The sequence below is a fragment of the Electrophorus electricus genome, chromosome 13 (assembly GCF_041902795.1).
Source record: "Electrophorus electricus isolate QZ-2024a chromosome 13, ASM4190279v1, whole genome shotgun sequence".
Taxonomy (NCBI): domain Eukaryota; kingdom Metazoa; phylum Chordata; class Actinopteri; order Gymnotiformes; family Gymnotidae; genus Electrophorus; species Electrophorus electricus.
This window is the reverse complement of record NC_137509.1, coordinates 642501-655070: the sequence shown is the minus strand read 5'-3', so window position 1 is coordinate 655070 and position 12570 is coordinate 642501. Positions and strand designations below refer to the sequence as shown.

The window sequence follows — 12570 nt, the reverse complement described above, 5'->3', positions numbered from 1 at the left end:
TTGAATATGACTAATAAAATAGGTTTTCTCTGAGTGCGGCTGTAACCAAATAGATATAAAAATATCCTTTTTCTTCTTATCAAATCATGAGGGATGGAATTTATTGTGCCGGGAACGGCTATGCAAAGTACAGCACTAAACCACTGAGGAAGCTGAAACATTGCCCAACAGGACAACCACATGGGTGTCGTGAACAACCAATCCACACCCGCTTCGGCACGCCTTGACATGTGAAGCTCCCGCGTGCATTTCTTAGGCAGAATCATAACTCCGCGGAGAGGAGCCACGACACATCTCAGAAGCTTCAAAGACGGCACGTCCAGCACGCGGCGAACGAGGAGGACCACATGGAGAAATCCAAAAACTTTCGTATCGATGCGCTGCTAGCTGTGGACCCGCCAAAAGTGCAGACCTCTCCACTCGCGCTGGTGACTTCATTGTCCAGTTCCTCCATATCATCCTCCGGAAGCATCCCGGCGTCAGACTTGAACCCAAGCACTGAACTGCGAACTGAGACCCCATCTCCGCCAAGGATAACGTCGTGCGGCCTGATCCCCAAGCCTGGCTTCCTGAGCTCACACTCGGGCATGGTCGGATTACATCCGCAGAGCAGCGGCAGCGTGCCCGCGCAGGCGGTCTACGGCCACCCTATGTACACCTACCCCGCGGCAGCCCTAGCACAGCACCCATCGCTGTCTTACTCCTACCCCCACGGCGCGCACCACCACCCCGGAGACTCGCTCAAACTCACAGCCAGCACCTTTCAGCTCGACCACTGGCTCAGGGTATCAACAGCGGGCATGATGCTCCCTAAAATACAAGATTTCAACAGTGAGTGACTTTAAATTCTACGCTAAATCAACTTGTGTTAAATACATTAACTTACTGAGTTATGCTTCCCGACAAACAGCAGGATTTCTCAGTGTTTGCCGTAAGCTATCAGTTACCATCTAGCGTTGAACATCGAACTGTTAGTTCAGACCTAACGTGTGCATGGGAACACCATGCTTGCATGCTTGGTAAAGCCACTCTTTCATGGAGCAGGAAGGGCGAGACTGTCCTATTCAGAGAGGAGCTAGAATGGACTGATAATGGGCGCGGGAAAGTATCGGGCCCGTGCGAAAACCGCAGCTCGCGCGTGTTTGCACTGAGGACACTACCGCTCTGTTCCGCTGCGCGCGGGCGGATTTACTCAAACCCTCACCTGCCAAACAGGCTGGAAAACCACCAGGTGTCCTGACAGTGGTGTGGTAAACGAAACATACGTGCGAGCTGGAATTGCTCGCTCCTCTCCGTAAGAATAAAGGGGTTTTATTCTGGCCTGTCTTTGGATGTTGGCTATTGACTATCAAAGTAACAGTCATAACACCCATATTTAAAATATAAAATGTATTCCGATTTAGGTATATGATTAGCCTACATAAAACCTACATTAACCTGCATATGCATTTTGAGTCGTTCTGTGCCCCGTTCATAATTAACTTCACTGGCTACAGTAAACAATACTGAATACCATCAGATAATCGTAAGGAAGGGGTGGAGGACGGAGTATATCTGTATTAAGTACAGTAGTTTCTTAACTATTTAGTGCTAATTGTTAATTTATTCGTTTATTCATTTTATATTACTATTTAGAACTTCGTTTCTGCTCCAAACTTGCAAGCAAAGTCATGTGTTTAAAATGATTTCTGATATTATGTAGCGGACGTGTTTGTGTTCCAGCTCAGGCGCAGTCAGGTCTCCTCGGTAAATGCCGGAGACCGAGGACAGCGTTCACGAGCCAGCAGCTCCTGGAACTGGAGCATCAGTTTAAACTGAATAAGTATCTCTCGCGACCCAAGCGCTTCGAGGTCGCCACGTCGTTAATGCTGACGGAGACGCAGGTACATCCCTCCCATGTCGTTAGTCTACAGCGTGGTTTTACACACTGGAGACAGGCGTTACATTTAGACCCCTCACGATGCATTCGTATTCTATTCGTTTTATTTATTTTGTTTGTTTGACAAATAAATTATTCTCTTGTTTTCCCTTTCAGGTAAAAATTTGGTTTCAAAATAGACGCATGAAATGGAAGCGCAGCAAGAAAGCGAAGGAGCAAGAAGCCGAGAAGCAGAAACCCTCCAAAGGGCAGGACCACAGCGACGGGATCGAGCAGGCGGGTTATCCAAAGGTAGAGTCAGTCAAAAGCAGCAGAATACGGGACTTTGGGGACAGCGACGACGAGGGCGACAGTTACGCGTACAATTCATCCGACTGTTCTTCGGAGGACGAACGCGCGCATAACGGCGTGAGCCCGCAGCCCTGAGGCGGGTCCTCCTGTACATATAGCCTTATAAGCTGGACATGTGCATCTCTTTAGGGAAATTAACTTTTGACAAACACGAACGTGCATGTTTTCACACTCGGCAGTAAATCCTGCTTTCTGGGGCAAACGGCAGATTCAGGAAACAGTTCAGAGACTAAGGCTAAGTTGTAATGTGAATGGACTCCGTTCAAAATACCATTTTAGGACCTATATTTTATTTTTTATTTTTTGCTTAATATAGTCTAGCCTGTATCATGAAAATAGCCTGCGAAAACTGTTATAAAGCATGTATTATTAAAATGGCGTCAAATAGAGCAAATCATTTTATTGGTATCAAGCCAATGACATGGTTTCAAAAGTTAATAATAATAATTCGCCGTTTAGCCTTATAGTCTTTGACATGTCGCCCCTTCGTTTTATAGTCGGTAACCACTTTGTTCTACAATTAATTTCTGAAACTCGATGTTGTGTCCTTGTGTCCAAAATGTTTACGTGTGGAAATGTGTTTATTTTTATATAATGTATTTATAAAATGGCTTTACAATTGCATGTAGGCTAAATTGTTTATCTTTATGACGAAGACGCTAATAAATTGTTTTTTTATGTTTAGTCTAGCTGTGTACTGCGTCGTGCAATTCCAAACTCCAAAAAGTTTCATTCAAGTCGATATTAAAACTCAAAAGCGAGTATACGGGTAACAGTTAAATTGCTTTACATTTAGAGTATATATTGTACAGGTGAATGAAGTCTCTTTCCCTCCAAGTAAATATATGCTGCACTAAATGCAAAGCGTTTCTGTTGTCGTGACCTGGCCGGGTCATGGGAATCGCTGTATATAGAGCTCGCGAATCTGTGCAAATGTGTGAGCGAGCACACTCGAGTATGGCAGGCAGCAACTGAAACATCTCGCACCACGGCTGCGGTGGACACACAATAATGAACGTTTGAAAGAACGTCCATCCATCAGCAGTTCACCGAGCAAGCACAGGCTATTTATGTGTTTGAAATCAACCTAAGAGTTATTCAGCCCTTGGTAGAAGATGGACTTTACAATTTAAAAATCCTTTCTTAACCCAAATGAGCAAACCTAAATCGGATAAATTGAAATAAGGGTTCATTAATTAAACTTCATAATACATGTATCGTTAACTACATCGACATAATTATACATTTTTTTGTTCTAATGTTATGGAATAAATTATTGTAAATGCTTTAGTAAAAATTATTAAATAACTCCAGCGACAGCAACTGTAAATTGTAGTCTGATTTACGGCCTAATGGTCTGATTTTGGTAAGCTAAAATATATCACAAAAAGTAGCAATTAATTAATTAGTGTGCTTGTTATCAATGTCGACTAAAACAGGCCACTCCATTTTACAAACAAACCTGTTTTCATATACAGATAAATAGGTCCACATTGTATTCGTTCCACCCGTAACAGGCAGATTCTTTATAACCTGGCCGAGGACGTCGGGATGTATAAGCGGTACGCGGCGATGGTAGCGGGCGCGAGATGAAGACGTTTTCAATAAGACGAACGTGAAAAGAAAATGATAAACAAAAAAGGCGATAGCGCAGCGGCACGCGACTGCGCGCTTTAATGGGCTTTCGACAGTGTAATTTAAGTCAATTTCTCAGAAAGCACATTTCAATTAATAACGGCAAGGCTTTATCGGGTAATAAACCCAGTGATCTATCTGGTCTTTGCCAGGAAGCTCTCCTCGGAATCAATTAGAAACAATTTAAATATAATCACCACTCTCTTCCTCTCAGCGCCAGGCCAACGGAACAGTCCATTTGGACACTGAGTGCGCGCTCCTGTCTTATTTGTCCGTAGCTAATTATGGAGATTGTTTTATGGTACTGTCACAGATGCCCACAAAGCACCATGAGACCTTTGGCTGATTCTGATAATTAGACCTACGGATGCTTTCTGTTCTGAAAAGTTTCAGTCACAGACATATCAAGTAGATATCATATTTCATGACTTCAGCGTATCTAAAATGGTTTAAAAGAGTGCAATGCAAATAAATAAGTACCGCTCTAACATCGTTTCAGGAGGGTTCTGTATAGCATACATGACGTTAAACACAGCACACTGGGCAGACAGAGCTAATGCGCGCATTGCGCAGGAAGCGCCACTTATCGATCTGAAGCCCATGTGCAGCTGCGCGAGCACAAAAGAGCCGCGTCGTTATCAGCAGCTCCGGCACCCTTAGCGCGAGGAAGGCCTTTGATGCAAGCGGGCGGGTCACGTGCAGTTTCCCGTTCGCCAGGTGAGACCCCAAAACTTACCAAGGACAGAACAGGAGGAGAACGGTCGTAACGATCATAGGCACTAGTCTTAGGTCTGGCTTGTAATACTACGAACCACATACGACAAGCGACAGCATGAGACTCTCCGACGGGACACTGCTTTGGTTTAAACCTTGTTATGTTCATTAAAGGGAGATTCCAGCGGTATTAACCCTAATCCTGTAGATAGAAAGCAACGTCTGAAGTGTAAATGCTGATCTTTCTTGACTGCTCCTCTTGGGTTTCTATTATAAGCGTGTTATAAGCGTGTAAGGCCAGGTTAGGCCTACTACATGTATGGTGCTTTGTGTTTTGTCTGTTAGTATTTTAATACTAAAATATGCCTATTTATGAAACATTTTGGTGTAAAAAAACAACCAACCAACCCCATCCAAAGACCCCCGCAGCACTGTTTAATCTTCGGCTTCTACACACATAACCTCGCTAACATTTGATATGTCCAGACTGAACTTTTTTTGACCTCCCATTCTTTACCTACACCATAACACGAGATTAAACCGTGCACAACACAAAGCTGCGTATAATTCCTCACTATTCACTTATGATTATATATACAAAAGGTAAACAATGTTTTGTTTCATACAAATACACCCAATATTAATACAAAATTAAAATACTACTGCTATGCATGAATTAAGCTTTTTGAGCTACTCGCTGAAAATGTGTGTATATCCTAATCACAGTCAGGATATCTGAGCAGTTATCGGCTACAAACAACACTTACTTCCTATTATAGGGTCATAACGAGGTCACCGAGACCCTATCCAAGGTGCGACACGCTCGCGCTCTCCGTCTAAAACACACACACAAAATCTCGTCACACACCGCTACCCTTTTTCTCGCTCTGGTCACCTGTGTGTATCTTAGTGGGCTGGACTTTCATTACATGGTTCTGTTCACACATGGTGACAATGTTGTCTTTGTCGGAGTGGGAATGAGGCCCATCTGTGGAGCACCCCCCCCCACCCCTTCCCCTACAAACCTGTGAGAAAAACAAAGTTAAGACTGATGTGCCATCAATGGTCTGTTTGATCTCCTACAGGTCTGACACATCAGATTAGACTTGATCAATTGAGAAACAACAAAACATAACTTAGCCCATCAACAACACAGCAGAAAAAAAGAAAGCCTGCTTATTCAAATGCTGCAAACTCCAAAACCTGCAAGTTACTTTGGGCAAATGAGTGGCTGCAGCGGAGAGACCTCCAAGGGCACACGGAAGCTGCAGGAGACGCTGACCCCTCCCTGCTGTGGGCTGATGTTGAAAATGCGAGTGTCAGTAATGAATTAAGCTCAGGCCTTGAATGTAGCAGGGGCACACGTCAACCGCACCCGGGATGACAGTGTGGCCAAGAACATAAATCCATGTCTTGTCCCCTGAGCCTGAACATGGATGCATGATCGCGCCTCCTGTCTAAACGAGACGGCAAGAGATCATAACGCAGCAGTCAAATGGACGCAGGCCACACAGTGAGATCTAAAAGTGAGGGGCGGCGGCCTCTCACATTCTGATCCGGTACACAAACCCGTCAACGAGATGCAAACTAGAAACCAGCAAGAGTGAGTAACACGGAGAAATGGCCATGTGTAGCGGTACTGTAGGTATAGCTTTACATTGCTGTGATTACACACATCAGCATGGAGCAAACAAGCAAATCAGAAATGGCATGATTATTTCCAGCCACAAAATCTGCATTAACTAACACAAACTGTAAACAAAACCTGCTGACAAACACGACTCAGGATTTATCAGACTGAACAGCTTGTGTCTCAGGTTTGAGCAGCATTTACTGACCAGTGCAGCACTTGGCCCATCTAGTTTATTAAAAGTCCACAGCCTACCCCAGGCATCCCTCTTGAATAGGGACAGGTGAGATGGCAAAAATATAATACTTTGATATCATAACCCATATGACAAGGTTTAGTTTTTCTGAGGTTTGCCAACAACTTTGAATACAATTTAAAATAGTAGCAGTAGTAATTTAACATTTACGAAATGTTTTATAGAACAGAACGAAATAATCATAATGGGAGGTTTGAACTATGGACAACACCTTTAAAGTTACTGTGATAATGAAAGCATACAGTCCATTACCCTTCCCTAAGCTATAGCCCCGTGTACAGAAGTAGACACAGCAAAGGTATAGTCATATTACTCATCCATAACCCACAAATGTGAGAAAAACACAGCCATGGGGAAGGTGTCTTACAAAATAATTATATTGTCATAATTGCATTGTCATATATAACCATGTTTTCATATTCATGTTGACTTTTCCATATATTTCCATTTTTATCAATCCTCACAGGTCCAGAGACACGATACAATACCCAAAATATGCCAGCAGATCTAGATGTGGTTTACGTGGTGAAGTTGTCCATAGAACACTGGTACGAGAAAAGGCACTGTTAGGCAGAAAGTGCGTCCCAGAAAACTCATTGTTGTGTTGTGTGTTATAATTTGAGTTTGGTGTCCCGGGCCTCCATGGCTTTAATGGCGACCTCTGCTCTTGCTGTCAGCAATGCTGTCTGTGGCTCCGTTTCCTGCGTCTGCTTGTTACACAACAGGAAGTGCTGGATAAAGAGCTTCAGGCCTTCCCGCAACATTCCCAACTTGGGAATTCCTGAGATCCTGGATGCAGAGTACACATGAAGAAACAGTCACTCAGACATGCATGGAATTCTGGGAATTTTTGGATCCTACTTCACACCTTTCAGAGCCCTGCCTGAATGTGCAGTGGGAGGGAGGGTTGGTGATGGGAGCTGTCCATCGTAATTACTCACCTGTAAATAAATACTCACACCGTAATTACTCACCTGCTGAATATGTGCACCAGATCTTCTGGCTGGGTCTGCTGGAGAAGTTTCGAGAGGATTTGCTTCAAGAACTTCATCTTTGGTTTATCGAGCTCCCCAAACTCTATGGCCTTAGACAGACAGAGAGAGAGAGTGAGAGAGAAAACACAAGAATAAAATCATACAGGACTTCTCATGACCTTGAGTACTTGTTAGGACAGAACATCTCGACTTAAAGGCTCATGTTTCTACAGACCAGCTGATCACTAATGTCAATATTTTAAATAATAGCTGAAATGTACAATAACTAATTACCATGTTTAAACTCAACAAAGGTTAGTCACTGTGCAGCTCCCTCCTCATTACAGATTTAAGAAAGAAAAAGAATAAATATTGGAATGAAAAAAAAACCCAAACAATAATCCAGCCCAGATATGCCGACCCACTGTGACGAGGGAGTGCTGGATGATGGAGTCCTACCTTAAGGATGGAGAGTGAGAGGGAGTTTCTCTGTAACAAGTGGGTCACCAGCAGGACCAGGTTATTGAAGGAAGTGCTGCACAGGGTTGCCAGGTCTTTGAACTTATCCCACAGACAGAACTGGAAGGTCATCTGGCCGTGTGATGCAGGAACACAGACCAATGGGTAGTTATGAATCTGAGTTTGGTTTACAGTAATAAATAGAATGTATGTTGCCATGTTTTGAAAATGTTATGAACCGGGTTGTTGCCATTACCTGGAAGCGGCGATCATGTGTGCAGAACTTCTCTGCAAGAACAGCGTAGAAGGAGTTAAAGCTTTTCTCCTGCAGACAGCAATCCAGCAGCACATGAACAATGTCCCGCTCCTGTTGTCCTTTAAGACCTAGTCTGGAGGAGGTGGGAGGGGAGAGAGGGGAGACGAGGGGAGCAACGTGGTGTTACCAAAATAAACAGCAATAATAAGAACAGGTTAAACATATCAAACAGGTTAAGCACATAAAAAAAGAAAGAGAACACCAGAGAAAACCTTAATCCTCGTAGACCTGGAACCCAAACAGACAAAGCTCCAACCCTACTAGAGAAAAGGAAGCTGACAGTGAAGCAAACAGACCTCAGCAACTTCTCAAAAGCATCCAGATAGTCCTCGCTGGTCATGATCACACAGAAGATGTTCCTCCTCACGTCTGTGTTCATGCGCTGCTTGCGGGCCAGATCCATGACCTTAGAGCTGAACTGATAGCAGAACGTCACAGCACAGTCGTGACAGCAGTGTGCAATAATGACGCTACGTTTTGTTTAAGTTATAACCATATTATGTTACAACATTTTCAGAAGTTACTACGGCTGTGATTTTTAAGAATCTCCATTATCAACGTATTCCAAAAGCTGCATAGATCTCAGTGATCATCAGTCATCAAAACGTTCCACACCTGTTGCCCAGTAGCAGGCTGGGTAGCCGGTTTATTGTCATGGTCACCAATCATGGGCGCCCCACTCCAGGATGACCCCACGATCCACCAGCGGCCGACCTGATCAGCTTCCAGAAGATTCTCCAGAGACACCCTGAGTTTCACGTCAGTTCCACCAGCACGGTGCTGCACCTGCACACCACACGGGTAACAGACCTCTCATTTATTTACACCACAGGGCGCGTACGCGTACACACACACACACACACACACACACACACCTCAAATAAATACACAATTTTTTTTTTTTTACAAATTAATAAACAACTTTTAAATTAAATTATATACAAAACAATAAAACACAGTGAAGAAAAAAAGAAGCTTGAATTCTCTGCAACTTGTGGTCTGAGAGGGTCAAACTTGTGTTACATTTCTTAAATGAAAAAATGCTATTTCGGTATTATCAATATAAGATTTAAAGGTTAAAGTCTAAAATTGCGCCAAGATTTTGTCGCATTGCCAAATGATGACAATTTCTGTTTTTTCTTCATTTAATTAAAAATTTTTCTATTTGTCCAGTTAAGGATACTGGCGAACTATGAGGTTGTTTGTTTAAAACACGTACACAAATAATGGGGCATGAACACGTCTCACACACACACACCCGTCACCACACTATTAACAGTGCGCGCACACACACACACACATGCTAGGTGGGATTAAAAGGTTCTTTTCTCAGTTTTGCATAAACCTGCTGTCCACTTAATGCGTTTTAGACTAAATGTTGAATTTCACTTCACTGATAAATAAAGCTGTTCAACTTCACCACAGTTTTGCTGTCTCAATCCTGGTCTGTTCTACCTCGTCCACCACTGTGGAGTAGAGGTTGGAGACACTCATCATGGATATGAACAGCGTTACATTTGAGAAAAACTACAGACCTATTCTTTTCTTGTAGTATTCCTTCACTGGTTTGTTGTGAGCCATGGAAGTAATTTTTATCATCAAATACAGCCACGGATCTTTTGACTGCAAATATTGCAGTGGTTTTGCTAATATATGGGTATAACACACCCACCCCCCCTTGTGGTGAGTGAGTACAGTGCACCCCCTAATGGTGAGTGGCTCTCACCAGAGTCCGGTGAAGCTTCTTAAGCCTCTCCGCAGGCTCAGGGTCGTAACCCGGAATCTTCCGCATGTCGTTGTTCTTCAGTGCCAGCATGGTCTCCAACATGAACCGCACCTGAGAGAAACACGTTACCTAAATAATCTGCACACGAGAGAAAGATGTTATCTAGGTTAAATAACCCACACGAGCAAAACATGTTACCTAAATAAACCACACATTAGAGAATGTCATCTAAATAACCCGCACATGAGAAAAATGTTTAATAACCCACCTCAGAAACAACTGCACCTGAAAGAACATGTTTCCTAAATACCATGTATGTGTCAAAAACATTAGCTAAACCATTAACAATATCTCCTACCTGAGAAAACGTTACCTAGATAACCGGCACCTGAATATTATACCCAAAGCCGTCCTGAGAGAAAATGGACACACACAGTTATTGACGTGAAACACCACTCTTCCACAGCGCTCCTGAGTGCTAGTAGTTTACGACCTCACCAGAGATCCCAGCATGCAATAGTTACATGCTTCACCAGTGCTAACATCTACCCAAGCCTTCCAGCTATAGGTAAGAGCAGTGAAAGGTTCCAGCGGCTCCCTACCCTGGTGTGGGAGGTTCCAGCGGCTCCCTACCCTGGTGTGGGAGGTTCCAGCGGCTCCCTACCCTGGTGTGGGAGGTTCCAGCGGCTCCCTACCCTGGTGTGGGAGGATCCAGCGGCTCCCTACCCTGGTGTGGGAGGATCCAGCGGCTCCCTACCCTGGTGTGGGAGGTTCTAGCGGCTCCCTACCCTGGTGTGGGAGGTTCCAGCGGCTCCTTACCCTGGTCTGGTCGTGGGAGCACGGCGCCTCTGTGCTGGCCTTGCGCTGGGCCTCGCTGATCAACTCCTTCAGGGCCAGCGGGTTGTCCTTACGCAGGGTGAAGCCCACAGTTTTGAGCAGCAACAGGACGAGCTCCAGGTCCCGCGTGGAGAACGAGGCCAGCAGACATCTGAGCAGGTCGAACACCAGCACTGAGTGCACCACCTGGAAGTTGTACAGGTGGGCAATCATGCACACCAGGTTGTCACACTCTTTGCCTGCATCTGTGCCCTGATGGTGGGTGTCATCGAAACGCCGGACAACTGTTTCCAAGAAATGAGCGCCAACCTGAGAGTGAGAGTGAGAGAATCATCAATTAGAGGCACAGGGAATCAAACAAACAACACAATTCTGGTGTCAATAGATATACAGCATGTGGACTTTACTTTAAAATTAAATATCATATACCAAAACCAGCTACATGTCTTTTGTTTCAGTAGTTGATTTCACTGTCTATTTAAATATTGGGGAAATGAACTGCAATATGGGAAATGTAGTACCTCCAGCCCAACTGTATGATGTATAACACTAAGCAACAACATGTGCTCCATCAGCAGCCTGGCAAACAAAGACAAAACAATAAACACACTTCACTACACTCCTTCAAAAACAATAAACATTACTGCATTCATCCCACACAGATAATACAAATTTCACCAAGAGCGAAAGGAACATCATAAAAATGCTACCAGCCGGATGCAGTGATATGAAGCCATTACAATTTCACATCAGTCTCGTATTAGAATAGATGTGCTCCATGTGCTAAATATTAAACAGATTATAACCTTTTACCCATTTAAGTGGCCACCAATCATAACCCTTTACCCATTTAAGTGGGTTTAACAAATGCTTGAAATGCCTACCAGTATCAATTTAAACATTTATAGCATTTGACAGAAGTAAAGGTTTATTACCAGTAGTAATTGCAGGCATTACGTGCCTACGTATGGCACAGAACCAGATTTATTGCAGGTTTAGAGCAGCTGTTACCTGCGTGGCCTCAAAGTTCTGCTCATGTGGAACTGTGTTTACCTGTCAGGCATCAGCGAGGGAGTGACGCAGGCGGCTAGCAGAACCTCGGTCAGCACGTCGTTCATGTCTTTCCTGCTGTAGCTCATATACAGCTCCTCCAATTGTCCACTGATGGAACCCAAGTTGGGCTCACTCAGCCTGCCAGTGACAGATCGACGTCAGTCATATGATCACTGAGCTGTTTAATCAGCACCGGATATGTGGATGATGCACGGTGTAGCTGCTTTAGCCGGGGCTACTGGCAGGGTGGTGATGTTCTCCGATTGGCTAATATGAGCAGCCTTTTATGTCAATTACTTAATTCCAGCAAATCCTTATAGCACAGCGTTCATCATTATATGATTCACAGGGTAACCTGTTTACAGTTGTTATAAAATTATAAAAAACACAGTCCATTCACAAACACAAATGTGTAAACACCACCACCAACTTGTGCTGGAGAAAGTACATTATTTACTTCACTCACACACAGACTGTCAGATCACTAGCATCATTCCACCTGTTCATCAGTACCTGTTCATCAGGCCCTTCAGACTCCGCTGCAGCCTTTCCAGCTCAGCTTTGCGCTTGCTCTCTGCTGCCTCCCGGAGGTAAGGAGGGACGTATTTTCCTGCCTCAGGTGCACTCTGAACGAAGGCAACAGCAGTTAACAGAGCGTGTGCTCTCCACTATAGACACGACTAACGGTATACAACCATAGACCAGCTCCACTACATAACACGACTAACGGTATACAACCA

At 44.1% G+C, this 12570-nt stretch overlaps 2 protein-coding genes across 3 annotated transcripts in view; one reads left to right on the top strand and one right to left on the bottom strand.

Annotated features, from left to right (window-relative positions):
* Window positions 1–2914, top strand: mnx1 (motor neuron and pancreas homeobox 1). The gene is made up of 3 exons (XM_027028261.3): window positions 1–831; window positions 1723–1883; window positions 2036–2914. The coding sequence occupies exons 1-3, from the start codon at window positions 348–350 to the stop codon at window positions 2303–2305; spliced, it is 915 nt and encodes a 304-aa protein (XP_026884062.1). The 5' UTR covers window positions 1–347; the 3' UTR covers window positions 2306–2914.
* A 3471-nt stretch (window positions 2915–6385) lies between these two features.
* The window catches only part of nom1 (nucleolar protein with MIF4G domain 1), a 7544-nt gene continuing 1359 nt past the window's right edge, over window positions 6386–12570 (bottom strand). For both annotated transcript variants that reach the window (XM_027028259.3, XM_081725423.1), the window contains exons 2-12: window positions 12344–12456; window positions 11831–11968; window positions 11299–11356; window positions 10760–11086; window positions 9941–10051; window positions 8830–9000; window positions 8511–8632; window positions 8155–8287; window positions 7899–8030; window positions 7440–7549; window positions 6386–7254 (exon numbers count right to left, since the gene is read on the bottom strand). In XM_027028259.3, coding sequence (XP_026884060.2) covers window positions 7077–7254; window positions 7440–7549; window positions 7899–8030; window positions 8155–8287; window positions 8511–8632; window positions 8830–9000; window positions 9941–10051; window positions 10760–11086; window positions 11299–11356; window positions 11831–11968; window positions 12344–12456 — 1593 coding nt within the window. In that variant the 3' untranslated portion in view covers window positions 6386–7076. The remainder of the gene's footprint in view (window positions 7255–7439; window positions 7550–7898; window positions 8031–8154; window positions 8288–8510; window positions 8633–8829; window positions 9001–9940; window positions 10052–10759; window positions 11087–11298; window positions 11357–11830; window positions 11969–12343; window positions 12457–12570) is intronic.

What these genes read in the sequence shown, in the direction of transcription:
- mnx1 (XM_027028261.3), top strand. Translation starts at nt 348, where the DNA reads ATGGAGAAATCCAAAAACTTTCGTATCGATGCGCTGCTAGCTGTGGAC. An exon ending in TAAAATACAAGATTTCAACA is followed by an intron (nt 832 to 1,722) that starts GTGAGTGACTTT and finishes TTTGTGTTCCAG; the next exon opens with CTCAGGCGCAGTCAGGTCTC. An exon ending in TAATGCTGACGGAGACGCAG is followed by an intron (nt 1,884 to 2,035) that starts GTACATCCCTCC and finishes TTTCCCTTTCAG; the next exon opens with GTAAAAATTTGGTTTCAAAA.